The sequence below is a fragment of the Rhinichthys klamathensis genome, unplaced genomic scaffold, assembly GCF_029890125.1.
Source record: "Rhinichthys klamathensis goyatoka isolate OS25496 unplaced genomic scaffold, OSU_Roscu_1.1 h1tg000776l_1, whole genome shotgun sequence".
Lineage (NCBI taxonomy): Eukaryota > Metazoa > Chordata > Actinopteri > Cypriniformes > Leuciscidae > Rhinichthys > Rhinichthys klamathensis.
Genome location: NW_026607175.1, coordinates 45,364 through 66,504, shown reverse-complemented (window position 1 = coordinate 66,504; position 21,141 = coordinate 45,364). Strand labels below are relative to the sequence as shown.

Sequence of the window (21,141 nt, the reverse complement as noted above, 5' to 3'; positions counted from 1 at the left end):
ATAATTCTTTTTTATAATTTTGATTTTAAAATATTTATATATGAATCCAACTCAATCCAACTGAATCCAACTTGTGAAAAGATGTATTTTGGTTAATCAAACAGCAAATAGCATATAATGGAGCTCTATAGCAATATAGTGGTTAAAGTGAATTTTTTTATTTTAAAACTTCATTTTCCAAAAAAAGGGCAAAAATCTTACATTAAATCATGTACAATTATCCATGTTATCCCCATAAATGAAAGTTAGAAATCTGGGTCCTTTATAAAGTGAATTTTACATAAAATGCTGTTTTTTGTAAAAAAAACTATTTATTTAAATATTTATTTATTTATTTTTAGAAATTTAAAAAATATCAAAAATCCTCCAAAAACTGCACAAATGTTGAGTAAAAACATTAATAAACAGAGTAAAATTACATTTGTAAAAAAAAATTTATTATACTGTTACAAAATGCAATGTTATTGTCTGGGGTCCCTGGAGACCCCAAAGATAACAAGTGTAGACCCTAAATGAAGATAATCAGAGGGTTAAACCACAGGCAAACGCTACCTCAGTTCTTTAGCTGATGATTTCTGCTCATGCTATTCAGATACAATTACATGTTTTGCAATAAGACTAAATGTGAATAATATATAAGTGGGTTTTTTATTTTATTTATTTTTTACCTCATTGGAATCGAAATTAGGAATCGATAAGAATCGGAATTGATAAGCAGAATCGGAATCGAGATCGTTAAAATTCAAACGATACCCAACCCGAATCACGAATTCATGACTGCGAATGATGAATGTAAACGCGGCCTGCCACACAGGGATCGCGGTGCTTTGCTCATCCTCGAGGTTGAGGAGCCCAGTTCGTACGCTGGAGGAGGGAGCTGAGCCTCGGGGTGGGTGGGGCAGCATTACATCCTCGTATAAAAAGTAAAACAATACAGATACATCACACATGTAAGCTATACAGTAGGTGGAGGTAATAGGCTACTCATGAGGAGTTAGCGAGGCGCGTTGAAAGCGAAGAAGAAGGTTTTGTCGCAGATGTGCTGCGACTATCATGAACTCTCCAGACTACGATGACAGCACCGCGTTCCTGGGAGACTGGGGACCTTTCCAAAGGAATCTGTTCATTCTGTTGTGTTTCAGCATTATTCCCAATGGCTTCACGGGGTTATCCATGGTTTTCATGGGCGATACACCCGCTCATCACTGTCTGATTCCCGCGGCGCTGAACATCACGGGTGAATGGAGAAACGCGTCCATTCCTCTGGACGAGGAGTCTCGCCTCAGTAAATGCTCTCGACACCGAGTGGACATCGTGAAAAACTACTCGGACAGGGGTTTGATCCCGTGGGTGGATGTGAATGTCTCGGATATTCCTCGAGAAACCTGTATGGACGGCTGGGTGTATGATAATGAAATATACATCTCCACGATTGTTACTGAGGTTTGTTTTCGATGCTTTCTCCTTCCTCCAGCCAGAGCCAGCTCGATGTACTGAAGCTCAGATTGGCGTGTGGTTTGGGAAGGGCCGGATCTGGGGTCTCCGGGACCCCGAGAAAGGCTGATACTCTGGGCTTTCTTCATAGCGCGTTCCGGCTCGTCCCCACCTGTCGCTCCAGTGATAGTTTAACGCTTGACATCCGTTAGACATTCGGTTTCATTCCCATTAAACTCTCTGCACTTCATGTATTCAGTCCAAACCAACTCATAAATACATAAACAAACACCCTTGGCATAGCACAAGGCTTAATTTCAAGAAATAAGATTTACAGTCAAACCAAAAATGATTCAATTGTTATTATTTTTACTAGTGGGTGCAGGACACTATAGTTAATTTATGTAAGTGAGGATAGCAAAATAAACTGTGACATATTAGGCGATATCGCTCAATTTCCAATTTACTGCTCATATTCATTACTATGAGAAATGTTGAAGGTGTCTGAATAAATTTTGGTTTGACTATATTAATTAGCTTTATTAAACAATTTAACTAGGCCTATATGACATTATTGTATCAAACTAATAGTAAAATGTTCAGAAAGATATCCCTTTTATTGCACAAGGCTCTGTTTTTGGTATTAGCATCTCATGTTTTATAAAATTTTGGAACTTTAAATTTATGCAATACTGTAAATCCATCAAACTACAACACCGTTTGCATCAAACCAACTGTAAATTACTCAGAATAGGATTCCCTTTTATACACAAGGCTTGCTTTTCAGATTATTAATCTGGTATTTTGTACATTATAGTATGGTATTTTTCGCACTGAACCCATTTAAATCCATTAATCTACAACACCGTTTGACCTAAAGCTACCAATCCAACTGTAAATTACTCAGAATATTATTCCTCATGTTGCACAAGGCTTGCTTTAGATTATTAATCTGGTATATTTTATATACAGTACTGAACCCATTTAAATCAATTAAACTACAACTCAACAAGGTATCAAAGCGCAACTGTAAATTATTCAGAATATAATTCCCGTTTGATTTGACATCTTTAGGTCAAACAGTGTTGTAGTTTAGTTTAAATGGGGTCCGTACTGTACATAAAAAATATTAGATTAATAATCTGAAAAGCAAGCCTTGTGCAACATGTCAGGAGGAATATATTCTGAGTAATCTACAGTTGGTTTGATGCAAACGGTGTTGTTTAACGGATGTACAGTATTGCATACATTTAAAGTTCCAAAATTATTATAAAACACATGAAATGCTAATCCTAATTTAAAAATTAAAACTATCTTATTGTGATATTGACATTTATAAGCAATACTCTTGTAGGATGTGCATCCTGGTGTGTGTTATATGTTAATCAGTAAATTATACTTTTGGACATAATGGACAAGTTTTGACAGAATGACCAAATATTTTCGAAAATTGAAACCAAAATTGCATGCAACGTAACTTCCATATTGTGATGTACAACTGCTTTATGAACAGGGAAAACATTTTAATCAAAATTGGATGAAAAAGAAAAGGAAAATACAAATCGAAATGGATTGTGTGGAGACATAATTCATATCACAGAAAGAGGAAGTTATGACATTTTCTTTCAAGATGAATCGTTCACAATAAGATCAGTATTGGTCGATTCTTATTCCTGTTTTGTAAGACATGGACAAACAAAGTCTATATCAGTATCTTGGATTTTGAGTTAAACTATGGGTTTCACGGAAAACAAATATTTATGTAAATATAATTTTACCAGAAAATCCTAAAGTTACTGTAAAAGCCGCTGTGACAACTAGCCCCTGTCTCCATTTTTCCTTTATTCAATCAGAAATAGAAGTGTCAAAATTAATGTAAATCACTCCAGGCTTGCATGGGTCAGACCGTAACGTAGCCTTTCAAAAACGTAACTTTGAACATTGTTTTATTTTCCTTCTACAAATGGATATAATCCCTTCACACCCTGCCGTGTGTTCATCGGCAGTGGGATTTGGTGTGTTCGGATGACTGGAGAGTGCCATTGACCACCTCTCTCTTCTTCTCTGGGGTTTTGACTGGTTCTGTCATCTCTGGACAGGTTTCTGACAGGTTAGAAAGCATCAAACCTTTTGTTCCCCACAAGCCACATGTGAATATTATAATTATTTAATGGCAAGCACAAAGATCTCGTTCGGCAAAGAATTAGACCATTGGTCATCCTGATTGATTGTGATTTCAGGATTTCAAGTGTGATATTGTTTATTAAACTGCTGTATCAAAGCAAGTCATTAGTGTTTTAAACAAAAATTGGCCATTTACTATGTTTTTTTTTTCTCTCTGCCAATGCAAATCATTTTAAAAGAAGCCGAATCATCAGAACGCCGGGCTGGGATCAGTGTATTTGGGTAATTCAGGATAATTGGGACATTTTTCCCAGTCTCGATGGCAGAAATTGTCCCATTTTACCTGAATTCACTGTATTAAGTAAATAATAAATTAAACAACAAGTAGAGTATTTCTCAATTAAGTTAAAAAAAATCCCATTGTTTTAAAAAGGTTAAGTGAAAAGTTGTTAAAATGGCGAACAATGAAACGCATTAAACATTACATTGGACAAGTGGCTGGTGTCTCAGTTCCCTTTTACACTTCAAGACTTAATACACAGATCTATTTTGACAAATCAGATTTTTTTTCTCCCGTCTGTTGCAATAGTTATAATTATGCATATTTTCCACAATTTATTCAAATTGTGAAAGCAGTGGCCTATACACAGAAAGAGAGCAGAAAGCGCTCACTCTCGTAAAAACTGGTGAAAACTGGAAAGTTGCCTATTGGAAATAAACTTGTTTTTTCTTCTTCTTGGTTTTCAGGTTTGGCAGGAAAATAGTGCTGTTTATTACCATGGGGATTCAGACGGCATTCACCTTCATTCAAGTCTTTTCCCCATCCTGGGTGATGTTTTGCGTGTTGTTTTTCATTGCTGGAATGGGCCAGATTTCAAACTATTTGACAGCATTTGCTTTAGGTAAAGGCTTTTGATGTGCTGTGATTCTTTTTAGTGTACACTTTATATTAGCATTGAATAATCACAACTGATCTTTACATTACTGTTTTCAGTCATATAAAAATTATTGAAAATGATGACTGGCGGCACATTTTTTCCACCAGCACATTTTTAGGATGTTTAAAAACATATGCATGTTTTTGTCTCAGAATCTACTTTGAAAATATTCTCAATAATTCAGACTGTGGACTGTAGATTAAACTAAAAAAAATGTTTTATGAAAATGTCCTTCCCCTAGGAATGGAAATATTCAGCCCATCCGTTCGTGACATCTACTCCACTCTTGGCGTGTGTCTTTTCTTCTCCATCGGGTACATGATGCTTCCCCTGGCGGCCTACTTCTTGCGAGACTGGAGAACGCTGTTGCTGGTCCTCACCATCCCTGGATTCTTCTGCATGCCCCTATGGTGGTAGGTGTTTGCTATGGGATGGGCGCTATTTAATAATGCACCAGACACGAGAAGAACAGTTATGTATAGTGAACACTTGCTTGCCAAAGAGGCAGCACAAAGGTCATTTGAATAAGATGGGTTATACCTAAAAACACCCCAGATAATACAAATATATTCTAAGAACGTTTTGTTAACATTCCCATTAAGCTATGATAGTGTGGATAATTTGATTATACTTTCATCTCATAAAGAGTTGAGGACTCGCCCATGTGGATGTTGCACAATTGAGTCTCTACACTCTTAGAAAAAGATTCAGTGAGATTTTTATGTCACAGCTGTGTTGCAATAAACAAGGAGTAAAGGATCTAAACACAGCAGTTTAACTTTTATTCAAACAAGGAACTGACAAAAAAACTGAAGGAAACAGAGCTTAAATAGACAGACCAAACAAATAAATTAAATTAATATAAGGTGAACTTAATTAGGCTAACTGGCACACACAAAGAAACTAGGTCAACATTCACAATTGTGGAACAGAAACAGAACAGAACCTAAGCAAAACAGAATATACACGTTACATCTACAGAGATGACTTCTTTAAAGAGAGCCTAACCACACTCTACCCAAGGACAGCGGCCAAAGACACTCATAACGAGACCTAGTGCTAGTGTCTAGAAGGAAGAGCTCTAGACAGGGGAGGCCTCAACGGGATAACTCTAGAATGAGTGGAGGCCTAACTACACCATTTTACTAAAAAGGCAAGACTACCAAGGATGCTCACTGAAAGCTGTACCACTTGGCAACGTCATCTAGGCGGATCTCTAGGGTGTGAAAGCCTCAGTAAGACGACTCTCTAAAATGAGAAGAGATTTAATCACCCTTTACACTAAAACCGTGTTATCGAGGAGGCTCACAGAGAACCTTGCCACTCGACTCTGCTGACCCACAGGGCTCAGAGGAGTGAAAACCCCAATAGCACAACTCTTCAGGATGAGAGGAGACCCAGTACCACTGCTATCTAGAGACCCAGCATCACTCCTATCTAGAGACCCAGTACCACTCCTAACTAGAGACCCAGTACCACTGCTGTCTAGAGACCCAGTACCACTGCTACCTAGAGACCCAGTACCACTGCTATCTAGAGACCCAGTACCACTGCTACCTAGAGACCCAGTACCACTCCTATCTAGAGACCCAGTACCACTGCTGTCTAGAGACCCAGTACCACTGCTATCTAGAGACCCAGTACCACTCCTATCTAGAGACCCAGTACCACTGCTATCTAGAGACCCAGTACCACTCCTATCTAGAGACCCAGTACCACTGCTATCTAGAGACCCAGTACCACTCCTATCTAGAGACCCAGTACCACTGCTATCTAGAGACCCTGTACCACTCCTATCTAGAGACCCAGTACCACTCCTATCTAGAGACCCAGTACCACTCCTATCTAGACCCAGTACCACTCCTATCTAGAGACCCAGTACCACTGCTATCTAGAGACCCTGTACCACTCCTATCTAGAGACCCAGTACCACTCCTATCTAGAGACCCAGTACCACTCCTATCTAGAGACCCAGTACCACTCCTATCTAGAGACCCTGTACCACACCTATCTAGAGACCCAGTACCACTCCTATCTAGAGACCCTGTACCACTCCTATCTAGAGACCCAGTAATACTGCTATCTAGAGACCCTGTACCACACCTATCTAGAGACCCAGTACCACTCCTATCTAGAGACCCTGTACCACTGCTATCTAGAGACCCAGTAACACTGCTATCTAGAGACCCTGTACCACTCCTATCTAGAGACCCAGTACCACTCCTATCTAGAGACCCAGTACCACACCTATCTAGAGACCCAGTACCACTCCTATCTAGAGACCCAGTACCACTGCTATCTGGAGACCCAGTACCACTCCTATCTAGAGACCCAGTACCACTGCTATCTAGAGACCCAGTACCACTGCTATCTAGAGAACCAGTACCACTCCTATCTAGAGACCCAGTACCACTGCTGTCTAGAGACCCAGTACCACTCCTATCTAGAGACCCAGTACCACTCCTATCTAGAGACCCAGTACCACTGCTATCTAGAGACCCAGTACCACTCCTATCTAGAGACCCAGTACCACTGCTGTCTAGAGACCCAGTACCACTGCTATCTAGAGACCCAGTACCACTGCTGTCTAGAGACCCAGTACCACTCCTATCTAGAGACCCAGTACCACTCCTATCTAGAGACCCAGTACCACTGCTATCTAGAGACCCTGTACCACTCCTATCTAGAGACCCAGTACCACTCCTATCTAGAGACCCAGTACCACTCCTATCTAGAGACCCAGTACCACTCCTATCTAGAGACCCAGTACCACTGCTATCTAGAGACCCAGTACCACTCCTATCTAGAGACCCAGTACCACTGCTGTCTAGAGACCCAGTACCACTGCTATCTAGAGACCCAGTACCACTGCTATCTAGAGACCCAGTACCACTCCTATCTAGAGACCCAGTACCACACCTATCTAGAGACCCAGTACCACTCCTATCTAGAGACCCTGTACCACTCCTATCTAGAGACCCAGTACCACTGCTATCTAGAGACCCTGTACCACACCTATCTAGAGACCCAGTACCACTCCTATCTAGAGACCCAGTACCACTACTATCTAGAGACCCAGTACCACTCCTATCTAGAGACCCAGTACCACTGCTATCTAGAGACCCTGTACCACACCTATCTAGAGACCCAGTACCACTCCTATCTAGAGACCCTGTACCACACCTATCTAGAGATCCAGTACCACTCCTATCTAGAGACCCTGTACCACACCTATCTAGAGACCCAGTACCACTCCTATCTAGAGACCCTGTACCATACCTATCTAGAGACCCAGTACCACTCCTATCTAGAGACCCTGTACCACACCTATCTAGAGACCCTGTACCACTCCTATCTAGAGACCCTGTACCACTCCTATCTAGAGACCCTGTACCACTCCTATCTAGAGACCCTGTACCACTCCTATCTAGAGACCGTAGACAGACCCTGGTACCTAACCATGCAGAGCTCTGGGGAGTAGAGGCCTCGACAGGACAGCTCTCTGAACAAGAGGAGACCTAACGACACTCTTTGTCAAGGCTCACCTGGAGCCATTCCACTTGACACTAAAGATAAACAAACCTCTAAAGAGTGAAGTACTCAGCATGACATTTAAACAATGTAGGTTTGTCAAGAAGGCTCATCAAGAGCCATATAACTCAAATAGTTTACTGAACTTGTCAAGGAGGCTCATAAAGCTCTTCAACTTGACTCTAGCAATGAAAATTAGCTCTTAAGGAGCCGAATACTCAAACATAACCCTCCAAAACGAGGGGAGCACTACCAGTGCTCAACTAAAATAAAGCTCGCCAAGGAGGCTTAGAGAAAGCCATTCAACTTAACTCTCTAAAAAGTTAAGTGCATACACAAAAGTTAAGGTACACAGCATAATGACCCTCTAAAGCGAGGGGAGCACTAACAACGCCTGAACATTATACGGTCTGTCAAGGGGCCCACAGAGGGCCATTCAATCTGACAATAAGACCTGAACCGAACCATCAGAAGACAGATCTTATTTTATCTTTGCCAAAATCATATTGGTCTAGCCCCTGGGAGGTCAACCGTAACTAAACTTACGGTTCAGTTTAAAAGGAGGCACATAGAATGCCAATCAGCTTGACTCAAACAATAGACAGAGGCCTAGGGGAGCAGAGTACTCTGCATGACAACCCTCAGAACAAGGGGAGCACTAAACAAATATTAGCTCACGAGAGCCATTCAACCTGACACTAATGTTTAAACTAATGCTTGTAGAGTGGAGAACTCAGGATGACAACCCTGAGAACAAGCGGAGTATGCTCTTAGGCAGAACTGTTTTTTTCTATCGCAAATCAAGCGAGAGCAGAGTCTTCTGGCACGAATGCATAGCTATGAGTGTCTTTAACTCCCTTGAGAGCCGAACACGCTCGTGCAAATGCTGACTACTATCCCTCTGGAAAGAATAAAAGAATCACAAAGCTTCTCACCAGTCTCTTTCAGTACTCTCTCAAATGCATCATATGAACATATCCAGCTCGAGGAGTCACGCACACTCCACCCGTGGCGTTTCTGTCTTACACATCCATACAAACGGCTCCTGAAGACGATGAAGAGGAGGACGCGTTCCTCAGGCACCCTTTTATACTCACGATCGCACTGGTATTGACGTCATAGGCTCTCACTGGCCAGTACAATTGTCGCGTTTGCACACGTGCTTCGCAGACTTCTCAGACGCAGTGCGAGTTCCCATTCGAAAGGGAACAGTATTTTCTGCAAGCTTTATTAAGGTAAATGTAGGTGCCTTTCCAAAAAAGGACAAAAGGACACCTTATAACCAAATGGTATACCAAAGAGTCCATATAATTCAAAAATGTATGCACACACAAAAAAAAACTAAAAACTTTTTCACAGAACTTTTACAGAATTCACAGTGTATAGTGTGTACAGTGCAACAGCAAAAAGCTTGTTTACATTTTAGACAAGTTAAGTTGCGCTACCGAACAGGACCTCGTTTTAAAGCTAAACAGCCCCTGGAATAAATAATGAATTATATGAATAACTGGAATAATTCACTGAAATCTATTTTCTCCGCCACCTCTGATGTAATCAGCCTGGTTTTCTTTACATTAGTGCTGGTTCGGACTGATTGTTTGAATGAATTCACTTACTGGATAATTGAACTGAAAACATTCCTGGAGTTTAGCGGCTTAAAGTGATCTGATCGCAAACAGAGAAGCGAAATCGGGTTAAAGGGTTAGAATAGAAATGCTCGTCTACCAGGGTTACAGGTGCTCGCATTGATTCTCAGTTTGATAAACTTCCGACTCTAAACTCTGTGATAAACACAAACATTGTTTGTTCTTGTTAGCTCACAGTGCTGTAAATTTTTTTAGAGAGGACCTATTGTGGCTCTAAAAATGGTTTTAGAGTCACGGCCGGCTCTGAGCCGCGACAAATGAGGGAGGCAACGAGAACAAAAGCCAGTCAAAGAGTCTTTATTGACAATAAAGAATAAGCTACGTAATTAACGCCAAACTCAAAAACACGTTCCAATAACACAGGCCTGCCAACATAACTTCCCAAACTAAACTAATATATAAAGCAAACAAATAACAAATAAAACAGCAACCCAAAATAACAGAAAAACCAGAGGGTAACCAAAGCCACCCCAAGTCAGAGAACCATTCCATTTTATAACCCTCTGCAGGTGTTTCACATTAATTACCTGATTACCTCAGTAGGACGGGCCTAGATGCACGTCACAGGCTCTACTAGAACAGGTTTTCCTGCTTGAATGTTGATTATTCTCCTCATATTCTCCATTGTTGCGGCTCCTCTCTTCCCAGTCTGTCAGTAACGCTCTGTTTACTTCCTGTCTCTATGAAGCCCCTCCTTCTGAAAGCACACTGTGCTCTGATTGGTCTCCTGGGTCAGTGTGTTGTGATTGGTCGAGCGCTTCGAGTGTGTTTAGGAAATGTCCCGCCCCTTTCCATAACCGCCAGTTTAACACACTACTAACTAACTCAACCAGGCCCCGCCCCTTTATTCCGCGTATGAATTATTATAATGAGGAATATTGGGACGTGTTCGTTCCCGGGAGAAACTCAAGACTATAATGGAGGCGTTTCGAGGAGTTGTTACGACCCATGGTCTAGGGTTCAGGGGTGAAACATAAAGGAAAATAATCATGCAGATTACTTTTACAAGAACTTTCTCAATGTCTTGTTTTTTTATTGTGAGGTTAGAGGGAAACAAGTTCTCCCAGCAGTTCAAACAAAAAATAAGGATGCAAAAGGGCTAGGCCAGGACAAAATAATTAACAGAAAGTCCTCTACTAAACATAAACAGGAGAAAAGTATGTCAAAAATGCCTACATCGTCCATGACTCAGGCAGTTTGTTCTCAAGTTACATATGTGGTCAACCACTAAAAGAAAGAAATATGAGGGAGAGAAAAAACATTATCAATTGCTCACTCAAGCTTCACAGATTTCACAATCAAAGCTATGAAAACAATTTCAACAGCATTCAACAAAGTGGGCAACACATGCTCTGCTCTCTCTCTCTCTCGCTCTCCCTCTGGGGATTTTGCACTTCCGTTCCTCTTTTAAAAGACGCCCGCGCTTTCCGTGACAAACCACTGCGCGCGCTGACATCACGTCCAGTTAGGGCGAATAACCTATGAGAAACAGACAGGAGGATAGACAGCGGAAACAACAGAGAGAGAAGCACACACACACACACACACACACACACACACGTGCACCGGAACAGCCTCAGGCGCAACAGAGTTCAGAAACACTGACACTGATAAAGAGAATTACTCCCGCTGGAGGGACTTATTTCATGCTCAAAAAGCAACATTACACACTATTATACCATTTCATTTTGCTGCATTAAATAAGTATAATAAGGATCTGTTGTTATTTGCAGGTTTATCCCAGAGTCTCCGCGATGGCTGCTGTCTCAGGGGAGGGTCGCAGAGGCCGAGGAGATTCTGAGAAAGGCTGCCAAGATGAACGGGGTTAAGGCCCCTGAAGTCATGTTCCCCCTTCATCAGGTGATCTCCACACCTGCCTGTGCTCTTACATGTGCCTCGCTCAGCTCCTCGGATGACCAAAGCTCTTCAACCTCTTATTCTCTGTTCAACTGCGATTGATTTACTACTAGAGGGGTCATATAACGAGGAGTTGAAAGAGTTCAATGCACTGTGAAAACAGCATGATTTAGTCTTCTTTTGTCCTTCTCACAACTGCTGCACATGTGCCACGTCGATGCATGTAGGCAACGATAAGTTCATAACAAATGACTCTGCTGTATGGCATAGCAGAAGTGAGGCTGAGCGAAGAGTTTTTTACTGCATGCCACGAATGCACTTATTTACCAGCCTAGTTTGTGCAATATAATCTTTTATGAAGCAACATGTTTATATACTGTAACAGAGTTAGTTACTCACTGACTGGAAAAGATGTTGGACAGGCACACAAACACCCCTTCAGTCAGGATCATTTCTGTCAGATAATGATTATATGGACTTTACAGTCGGTATGCTTCTGTTCTGGTCAAACTCCTTGCCCATCTGAGTGGAGACAGCAGAAAAAGCTAACCTAACTCTAACCACTGGTTTAGATAGATGAATAGCTGACTAACTTTGAGATGCAATGTCATAAAGATGTGACTCTGAAGATTAAAGCAAGCATATGCAGTCCTGGGAAAGACACACTGAACTGGACAATTTATACTTAGAATGGCCACCTTTAAATGCATGGACTTACTAATATGACAACAGTATTTACTGTAAGCCTCATTATAATTGCATCTACCATAATATCAGTTATTCCACAACTCTTAGAAACAAGCATTCAATCATTCCACTAAACAGGCCTTTTCAAAGTCCAAAGTTCATAATCCAGAGTTCACATGCACAAGTAATTTTAAACATTAATCTAGTTCAGGTGTATGATTAATTCAGTCAGGAGAATTACATGCCAATAAATGACACAATCTCTTATGATCCTTGCACAACATTAAAAGTGCTGTTCACTTGTTTAACTCCATGAAAACATAAACATGCAGAAAATGGAAAACAACAACAGTGTATTTTTGAACACGATTCATTAGAAGTCGCAACTAAACGGTAGTAGCGACAGATCTTATTTTCAAATTGTGCTTTGACGTTCAAAACGTCTTCATATGAATGTGGAATCAAATTTTCAGAAAATAGAGCAACCAAAGTGAGGTCCAATGATCATCCCATTGTCTTGCCCAGTCCACGCTATTTCTAGAGTCAGGTGAAGAAAGACTAAACAAAACAGTGTGTTATCATATGAACAGCTCTGCTTTCTCATCAGTCTCATTTAACATTTAAAGCTACAACACCAATGCCACTCATTTCTAAAAAGAACAAAAACTTGGCAATTTGTTACTTAAGGCTTATTTCACTGAAAAAAAGGAGCCGTTTAATTTTCCGTGTGACTCACAAACTCACATATGTCAGTTCAAGGTAACACTAATAAGCCGACTATCGCTAGTTTAAATAACATTTAGTTAAAATGGATTTTATTAGTTAATGACCTCAATTTAACCAGGAATAAAAAGTATTTGAAATCACAAGTGAACTTTGACTCTACTGAAGCAATTCAATATCATCATAAATAAAGTAATTTGCAGTTCCACTGGCTTAAATTGTAATTCATTGCTCTAGGACAGGGTCGTGTGGCGAATTTTGACCAATAAAATTAAAGTCAGGCCACTCAATGGTAAAAAAAATGTAATACAATGTATTTGTCTGAAATCACGATCCAGGGTAGTCTCTAGAGCGAAAAGATGAGCTCCCAGCTAAACTGAATATTTATTTAGTCAGATCATATGCAATTTTCAATGAACCAAGACTTTTAAAATGTATTGGATAAACAAATGAACAGATTATCGTAAGGCCTCCTGCTTCCTTTTACCATTAATGTACAATTTCCAGTTCATCTTCATTCACCCTGGTCTTCCTCAAAATCCCATAATATGCCCACCTGACGTGCATAAATGTTTTATAATTGAAGACCTCTTATCTGACTCCCTACATTCCCAGCCTAACTGACCTTGACTGCAGAAAAAGCCATTATTCACAAGTTGCTTCTCACAGCATTTGTAGATTAACTTCAAACATCAGAGAGAGAGAGAACTAAAAAAATAAAAAGGCAGGATATCTGACTCTTCTGTGCGTGACAGAAAGAGTGGGCCAGTGCTCAGTAGTTATCCGAGGCCTTACATTCCAGTGACTCAAATAACTTACAGCATCTCCGTGCTTATCCATCAAAACCCAGCGCTTACATGTAGCCTACAGCATGAAAAAACCAAGAGAGCTGTATGTAAACAAGCAAAACTTTAGTTCTGGCCAGTCACGTCAGTCGAGCTTGCATCAGCTACGTCTTCCTATAGGAATACAGTGGTATCACAGCATCCATATATAAGGTCCATTCAGTTTTTACAGCTTTACCGCGTTACTCAGGAGCTAGTTACCCTCCTCCCTCCCCAGCTCCACTCGTCCAGTCAGGACTGGCCTTCTGATATTCTTCTTCAGACTAATATATATATTACATATCTGCTATACATTTATGTTTGTTCTGTTCTGTATACCCTATCGCTGCTCTCCCTGCTCTTATCCACGCCAGAACAGAACCATACCGCCAATCGTAACTGTATGCTAATTGTCAATAATCTTTGATGATAGTGGTCCTGACACAATTTCATTCAGATATAGTACCTCCCACATGCATACAGATCTACATTTTGAGGTAATCATTCCTCATTGTAACACAGCTTGTTTTATTAAGTTAGGAGTTATAAATACTATTAAAGTGTGAGAATTAAACTGCGCAAGTCAATGAATAAACCATTAGCCCGGCAACAAGTTAGTGACTGTACATAATTAATGCTATACATTTTGGAGATACTATTAGACCTAAGTCCTATTAAACATTCCACACACATTAAAATGACTGTGATTCGTGTGGAAAATCTGTTCATGCGGACCTGTTCACTTCATGTGTTTTCTCTGATCGGATAGCTATCCAATCGTGAAAAGACAGAAAGAGATGAAACTGGACAAAATGCATGATTTGACAAATGAAAAAAAATTAGTTCTGAAATATTTAATGTTCTGCACTCTTTCCATGTTAGCCATTATGAATATTTAAAATATGCTTATATATAGAGGTACAGTGATTAACTCGGAAACGTAAAAATGGCACTTTATGATAAGAAGGTTGCCGGCCCCTGGTCTATGATGTTATTATGACTGTCTGCATAAGAGTGCTTCATATTGTTTTAGCTGTGGATATCAAATGGTCTTTTGCTTACAATGTATGCAGTGTTTTGACAGTGTTGTGTAACAAGACATGTTTGTTGTTACACGTGTGCTACAGTCAAAGGGTAGTGCTGGAAGTTTGAAGACCTACAGTCTCTGTGACCTGGTGAAGTCCACCAACATCCGCTGCATTACTGTCCTGCTGTGCCTGGTCTGGTAAGAGCGCTTACATCTACTCAAGATAGACATGGGCTGCACATACTTTCTTACTATATATAGTGGGAAAAAAACAGTATGTGACAAGAGTAGTATGTCCGTTCTCACAGTACTCATAAAACACTTGGCAAAAATATCCGGATGACCTACTTCTTCCGGCGAGATTCTTAAGTGTGCATACAATGAATACTTTACTATCCCTTAAGGACACGGTAGATGATCTATGAATGGCCGTGAAGAGCTGCAAGGTCACATGATAATGACAAAATGGCGGATGTAGTTCGTCCAGATTACATGCGTACTAGAGTTCCCTTTCGAGGGAACTCGCGATGCGTCACTTGACGCTTTGGGAACGCCCCCAGCGTGAATGCGTCTGAGCATCAATGTCAACTAGTCCAATGGAAAGAATGAGCGTCACGGGCGGGTGACGTCATGACCAGGAAGGGATAAAGGCTCACCCGGTGAAACGCGGCATTAGCTTCTGTGTCTCAGCAAGCGATCTGTGTTACTCTGTCTCTGTCTATTTATTGTTGTCTGTTCGATATTATTGGGAAGAGTTATGGCGAAACAACTTTACAAACTCTGTGCTTCTCCCTGCCCGCGTTATTTAACGGGTGGGGACACACACGAGCTTTGTGTAGTTTGTTTGGGAGTGGAGCATGCGGTATCAGCCTCCGAGGGGGCTGATTGCAACATTGTGAGAAGCTTTCGCTTCGCATGCTCCACTCCCGCCTGTCACTTTTCGAGGAAAGTGGCCAGGCTCGCGATCCTCGGGGTGCAGGACACGCGTCTGCCGAGGCAGCGCGGAGAATGCATTCCTGTGGATCGCGAATAGGATCTCGTTACGGGGTTGGAGACGGGTCCGCGGATCTTATCTCCTCCCTTTCCACGAGGGATCCAGTGCTCTCTCTCCGGTCTCGGAAGCCCGCGCTGCGGTCTCTTCCGCCCGGGGAGAGAAATCAATACTTCAGTGCTCTACCTCCGAGGAGGTAGATGTGCTGGGCATTAAAAGTGTACTCAATCATGGGGGAAGTGGATTTGCCATCTCTTCCCCAGCGTATGAGAATTATATATAGCCTATATATATATATATATGATAGTTTATATGTTATATATAAAATAAAGTGTATATATATAAAGAATGTATATAAAAAAAATATATATATAATAATAAGCTGGTGGAGGTGTTTACTGAGGCTGTAGATGAATTAAATATTTGATGGCCAGCAGAAATAAGGGGGCACTCGTCCTTAAAATAAATTGAACGAGTTTCCTTCCCTCTATTTTTCAGCGAGCTGTCTAGATCATGGAAAAAGCCTTACTCATTTTTTAGCCCCACATTCATGTATATTCAGATATTTGGGGGTTAAGAGAGTATGGCTATGGGGCAATACCCCGGGTAGAACAGACACTTGCGAGCTATGTCTCCCGGTTCAGTATCGTCCCTGAAGGCGTCGGCTTCTCTCACTGAACCATTAAAGAAAACTATTTTTTAATCCTGTGGGAAAAGCATATATGGCAGTGGGTCTAGCACGAGCCTGCTTGCACACTATAGCAGTGCTGCAAGCATATCAGGCTGACCTGCTGTGGTATTTGGACAGAAGTGAGGAAGTTGGCCCGATGGGGTTTGAGAACTCCGTCGGGCCTCAGATTTATCTCTCAGGGATGGCAGCCAAAGAAATGTGGTCCCTGAGAGACACCTCTGGCTCAATTTGATGGGAATCATGGAGAAAGATACAAGATAATCTCTCCCTCGCTATGTCCAACCCACTGGGGCTGCTGGGCGTGAGCAGCTCCAGCCGGCTAGTTTCTCATACACAACACAGCAGCCAAAGCCTTCAAAGCAGAAGCCGGATCCGAGGACCGTTCTTCATGCTGAGAAGGCTGCGGCTCAAAAGAAAAGGTCTGGCGCCACGGCGTCAGACCGGTGAGGGCAGCCCCAACCGGGGTGGAATGGTGTACACCTCATTATACGGTGCCCTTTCCATCTCTGTGCCCTCAGGGGACCGTTCTGCCAACCCCGCCACCCTTGGTGCTTCGGGGCGCAGCGTTCTCCAGCGAGCTTCTGGCGCAGCGTCAACTCGACATTGCGTCGGACTCGCGCCCTCTGAGGGGGGTTCGAAAACAGTCAGTTCGGGTGGTTCCTGCCAGTATGTTTCAGGTCCCCGAACTGGCTGTCTTTATTACACCAGAGGCCAGCCTCGAGGGGCTGGTTCCCTTGGTAGGTTTTCTGGCAGCGCGGAAGCTACTGCCAAATATATCTCTATGGGTAATGGTAATCTCTCTGGTAATGGAGCAAGGGGTAAAGGCCCTGTTAGCAAAGAAAGCTATAGAGCAGGTGTACTCACCCGACATTGCGTCGGGTCTTTACAGTCGTTATCTCATTGTTCCAAAAAAGGATGGAGAGCAGCGTCACATACTAGATCTTCGTCTGTTGGAGTGTTTGGTGCTGGAACTCAAGTCCAAGATGCTGACACTCAAACAGATCGTGACTTAAATCAGATCCGAGGACTGGTTTGTCACGATAGATCTAAAAGACGTATACTTCCATATCTCCATCCTCCCTCAGCACAGGAGGTTCCTGAGGTTTTCTTTGGGGCAAAGAACACCAGTATCAGGCACTTCCTTTCGGTCTAGCTCTATCACCCCGCACGTTCACGAAGTGTATAGACGCAGCTCTGGCCCCGCCAGGCTGCAGTGTATACGCATTCTGAATTGCATAGATGACTGGCTGATTCTAGCGGAATCAGAACAGTTAGCGGTTCGGCACCGAGGTGTCGTTCTCGCTCATATGCAGATGTTGGGGTTGAGGCTCAATGCCAAGAAGAGTGTTCTTTCTCCAGTACAGAGAACCACTTTCCTTGGTGTGGTATGGGATTCAGTGACGATGCGGGCCACTTTATCGCCCGTTCGTGTAGCTGCTATCCTGACAGCCACCATAGAGCTAAAGCTAGGCCAGTCACGCACTGTAAAACAGTTCGAGAGACTGTTGGGTCTTGTGGCAGTAGCGTCCAACGGGGTACCTTTTGGCCTGCTGTACATGAGACCTTTGCAGTGGTGGCGCAGGACCAGAGGGTTCTCCCCGAGGGGAAACCCACTTCGTATGATCAAGATCACGCGGCCGTGCCTTCGTGCCTTGGTTATATGGAGGAAACACTGGTTCTTAACCCAGGGTTCGGTGTTGGGAGCTCTTTGCCATCGAGTTGCTATCTCGACAGATGCTTCCCTCACCGGCTGGGGAGCGGTATTGGAAGGCCGCTCAGCTCAGGGCTTGGGAGGAGTCATCATCTCGCTTGGCACATGAATTGCCTAGAGATGATGGTCGTCTTCAATGCGTTGAGACATCTCCTCCCAGACCTGAGGGGCCATCATGTGTTGTTCTGAAACAGTGACTGTTGGGCCTCAAGGCAGCAGCGTTCAATGTGATACCCTTTGACCTGCTGTACGTGAGACCTTTACAGTGGTGGCTCAGGACCAGAGGGTTCTCCCTGAGGGGAAACCCACTCCGTACGATCAAGATCACGCGGCAGTATCCCCGCGCCTTGGTTATATGGAGGAAACTCTGGTTCTTGACCCACAGACAACACGTTGGTGGCCTATTATTTTGGTCCCTCAGGAAATTACGCTGTCTGAGGGCAGTGTATATTCCAGGGGGGGCAGAATATTGGAGCAGACACCCTGTCGAGGCAGGGGCTGAGGCCAGGGGACTCCACCCCGAGGCGGTGGAGCAAATATGGGAGTTTTATGGCCAGGCAGAAGTGGATTTGTTCTCGTCTCAGCAAAAGTACGACGCACTGTCCACTCTGGTTATCCCTCACTCAACCAGTCCCCACGGGGCTGGTTGCTATGGTGCAGACGTGGCTGAGGCTACGTCTGTACGCATTTCCCCCTGTTGCTCTGCTCCCAGGAGTTCTGGAGTGATTCCGCCAGGATGGAATAAGCCTATTTAGTAGCACCACCCTGGCCGAGCTGAATTTGGTTTGCGGAACTAATTTTTCTCCTCGACGGAACTCCCTTGGAGGTCCCGATCAGGAGAGACCTTCCGTCTCAGGCAGGGGATGCAATATTGCACCCCCGGCAGGGGATTTGGAAACTGTGGGTTTGGCCTCTGAGGGGGCCCAACTCATAGAGAGTGGTCTCTCAACCGAGGTTGTTGAGACCATTCTAAGCTCCAGAGCTCCCGCTACGAGGAAACTATATTCACTATTTCGAGAGTTTTTCACTTCTTGGTGTTACCAGCGTCAGTGGGATCCGGTTAACTGTTCAGTAAACACAGTATTCGAGTTTCTGCAAGAACGCTTTGTATCAGGTCTGTGTCCTTCCACGCTTAAGGTATACGTGGCGGCCATTGCGGCTTTCCACGCCCTGGTGGGTAGTACATTTTTGGGTCGAGACCCCCTGATCACTCGTTTCCTTCATGGCACTTTGAGGCTGAGGCCTGCAACTTGCACTAGGGTGCTGGCTTGGGACCTTGCAATAGTTCTAGAAGGCCTATCTGGGGCTCCCTTCGAGCCCTTAGATTTGGTCTCAGAGAAGTTCCTTTCTTTTAAGACTATTTTCTGCTAGCTATTTCGTCCCTATTAGAGTCAGACCTTCAGGCCCTTTCGGTCCCCTCCTGCCTTGAGTGCACCGGGGATGGCCAAGGCATTCTTACCCGAAACATGGATATGTTCCAAAGGTGCCTACCATTATTCCGAGGCCTATTGTGCTGCAGGTTTCTGTCCTCCTTTTACATCTGCGGACCAGGAAAGGCTGAACCTCTTGTGTCCAGTGCGAGCACTGGATACTTATGTTCATCGGACATCTTCAATGAGGAAGTCCGACCAGTTATTTATTTGCTTTGGATCACCTAAGAAGGGTCTTCCTGCTTCTAAATAGACGGTTAGTAAGTGGATAGTTGAGGCTATTTCACTTGCATACGAGTACTCTGACCAGCCGTGTCCTTTGGTGGTCAGAGCTCACTCTACGAGGGGTATGGCGGCCTCTAAAGCCTTATTATTTGGAGTTTCTCTTCAAGACGTATGTGATGCGGCAGGCTGGTCCTCACCGCTCACGTTCGTCAGGTTTTACAGTTTGGACCTGGATGCTGCCCCAGGTTCTCAGGTGCTTAGTGCTTAGTTCCAACAGACTAACACTCAGGTACTTGGAATTCTGGCGTTTTGGGTATTCTCGTTCCCAAAGCGTCAAGTGACGCATCGCGAGTTCCCTCGAAAGGGAACGTCTCAGGTTACTACTGTAACCATAGTTCCCTGAGAAAGGGAACGAGACGATGCGTCACCCTGCCATACTTCCTGCTTCCCTGTGATCGGCTTGCTTCGACTTTTTGAAGCTAATGCCGCGTTTCACCGGGTGAGCCTTTATCCCTTCCTGGTCATGACGTCACCCGCCCGTGACGCTCATTCTTTCCATTGGACTAGTTGACATTGATGCTCAGACACATTCACGCTGGGGGCGTTCCCAAAGCGTCAAGTGACGCATCGTCTCGTTCCCTTTCTCAGGGAACTATGGTTACAGTAGTAACCTGAGACGTTTTGCGTACATGCGTTTAAATTTTTTTTTTTATTTTTTATTTTTTTATCTATGTTCCCTTGTTTATTGTATTGTATGTGTTGTCTATTTTATTTTATTCTTTGACTTTGTTCAGCACTTTGGTCAGCTTTGCTGTGATAAATGTGCTATATAAATAAATTTTACTTACGTACTTACTTACTTACTATATAGAACATACTTTTTAGCAGGCGCAAAGTAAGTGCTTGTTTAAAATAAATACCTACTCAAGAAAATATGCGATTTTGGATGCAGCCAGTATCTGGTTCAAGATGTGGATTAGTGCATGTATAAGTACTAGGGGTGGAACGGTACACAGAAGTCACGGTTCGGTTCATACCTCGGTTCAGACATCACGGTTCGGTACGATTTCGGTACAATGGAGGGAAAAGCAAAACAAAAATGCAGAATGCATTGTATTTTTTAAATAAGTTTTATTAATAAAGGCATAGAACCAGTTTTATTTGTAGTGCACTGACAATAGTTTTATATAATTAGTTTATTAATTAAATTAATAAAAAGAAAAAAAGACCTTGCGAGATGTTTGGTAATTGTACCTGAATTAATTTAAAATTATTTTGCTATATTTCAGATCAATATATTTG

General features: G+C 42.8%; 1 protein-coding gene across 1 annotated transcript in view; it reads left to right on the top strand.

Annotated features, from left to right (window-relative positions):
• Positions 1 to 882: 882 nt before the first annotated feature.
• Positions 883 to 21,141, top strand: part of slc22a21 (solute carrier family 22 member 21) — a 40,873-nt gene continuing 20,614 nt past the window's right edge. The window contains exons 1-6 of the mRNA XM_056243086.1: positions 883 to 1,443; positions 3,441 to 3,544; positions 4,306 to 4,460; positions 4,738 to 4,909; positions 11,407 to 11,533; positions 14,892 to 14,989. Of these exons, the coding sequence (XP_056099061.1) occupies positions 1,054 to 1,443; positions 3,441 to 3,544; positions 4,306 to 4,460; positions 4,738 to 4,909; positions 11,407 to 11,533; positions 14,892 to 14,989 (1,046 nt within the window). The 5' untranslated portion in view covers positions 883 to 1,053. The remainder of the gene's footprint in view (positions 1,444 to 3,440; positions 3,545 to 4,305; positions 4,461 to 4,737; positions 4,910 to 11,406; positions 11,534 to 14,891; positions 14,990 to 21,141) is intronic.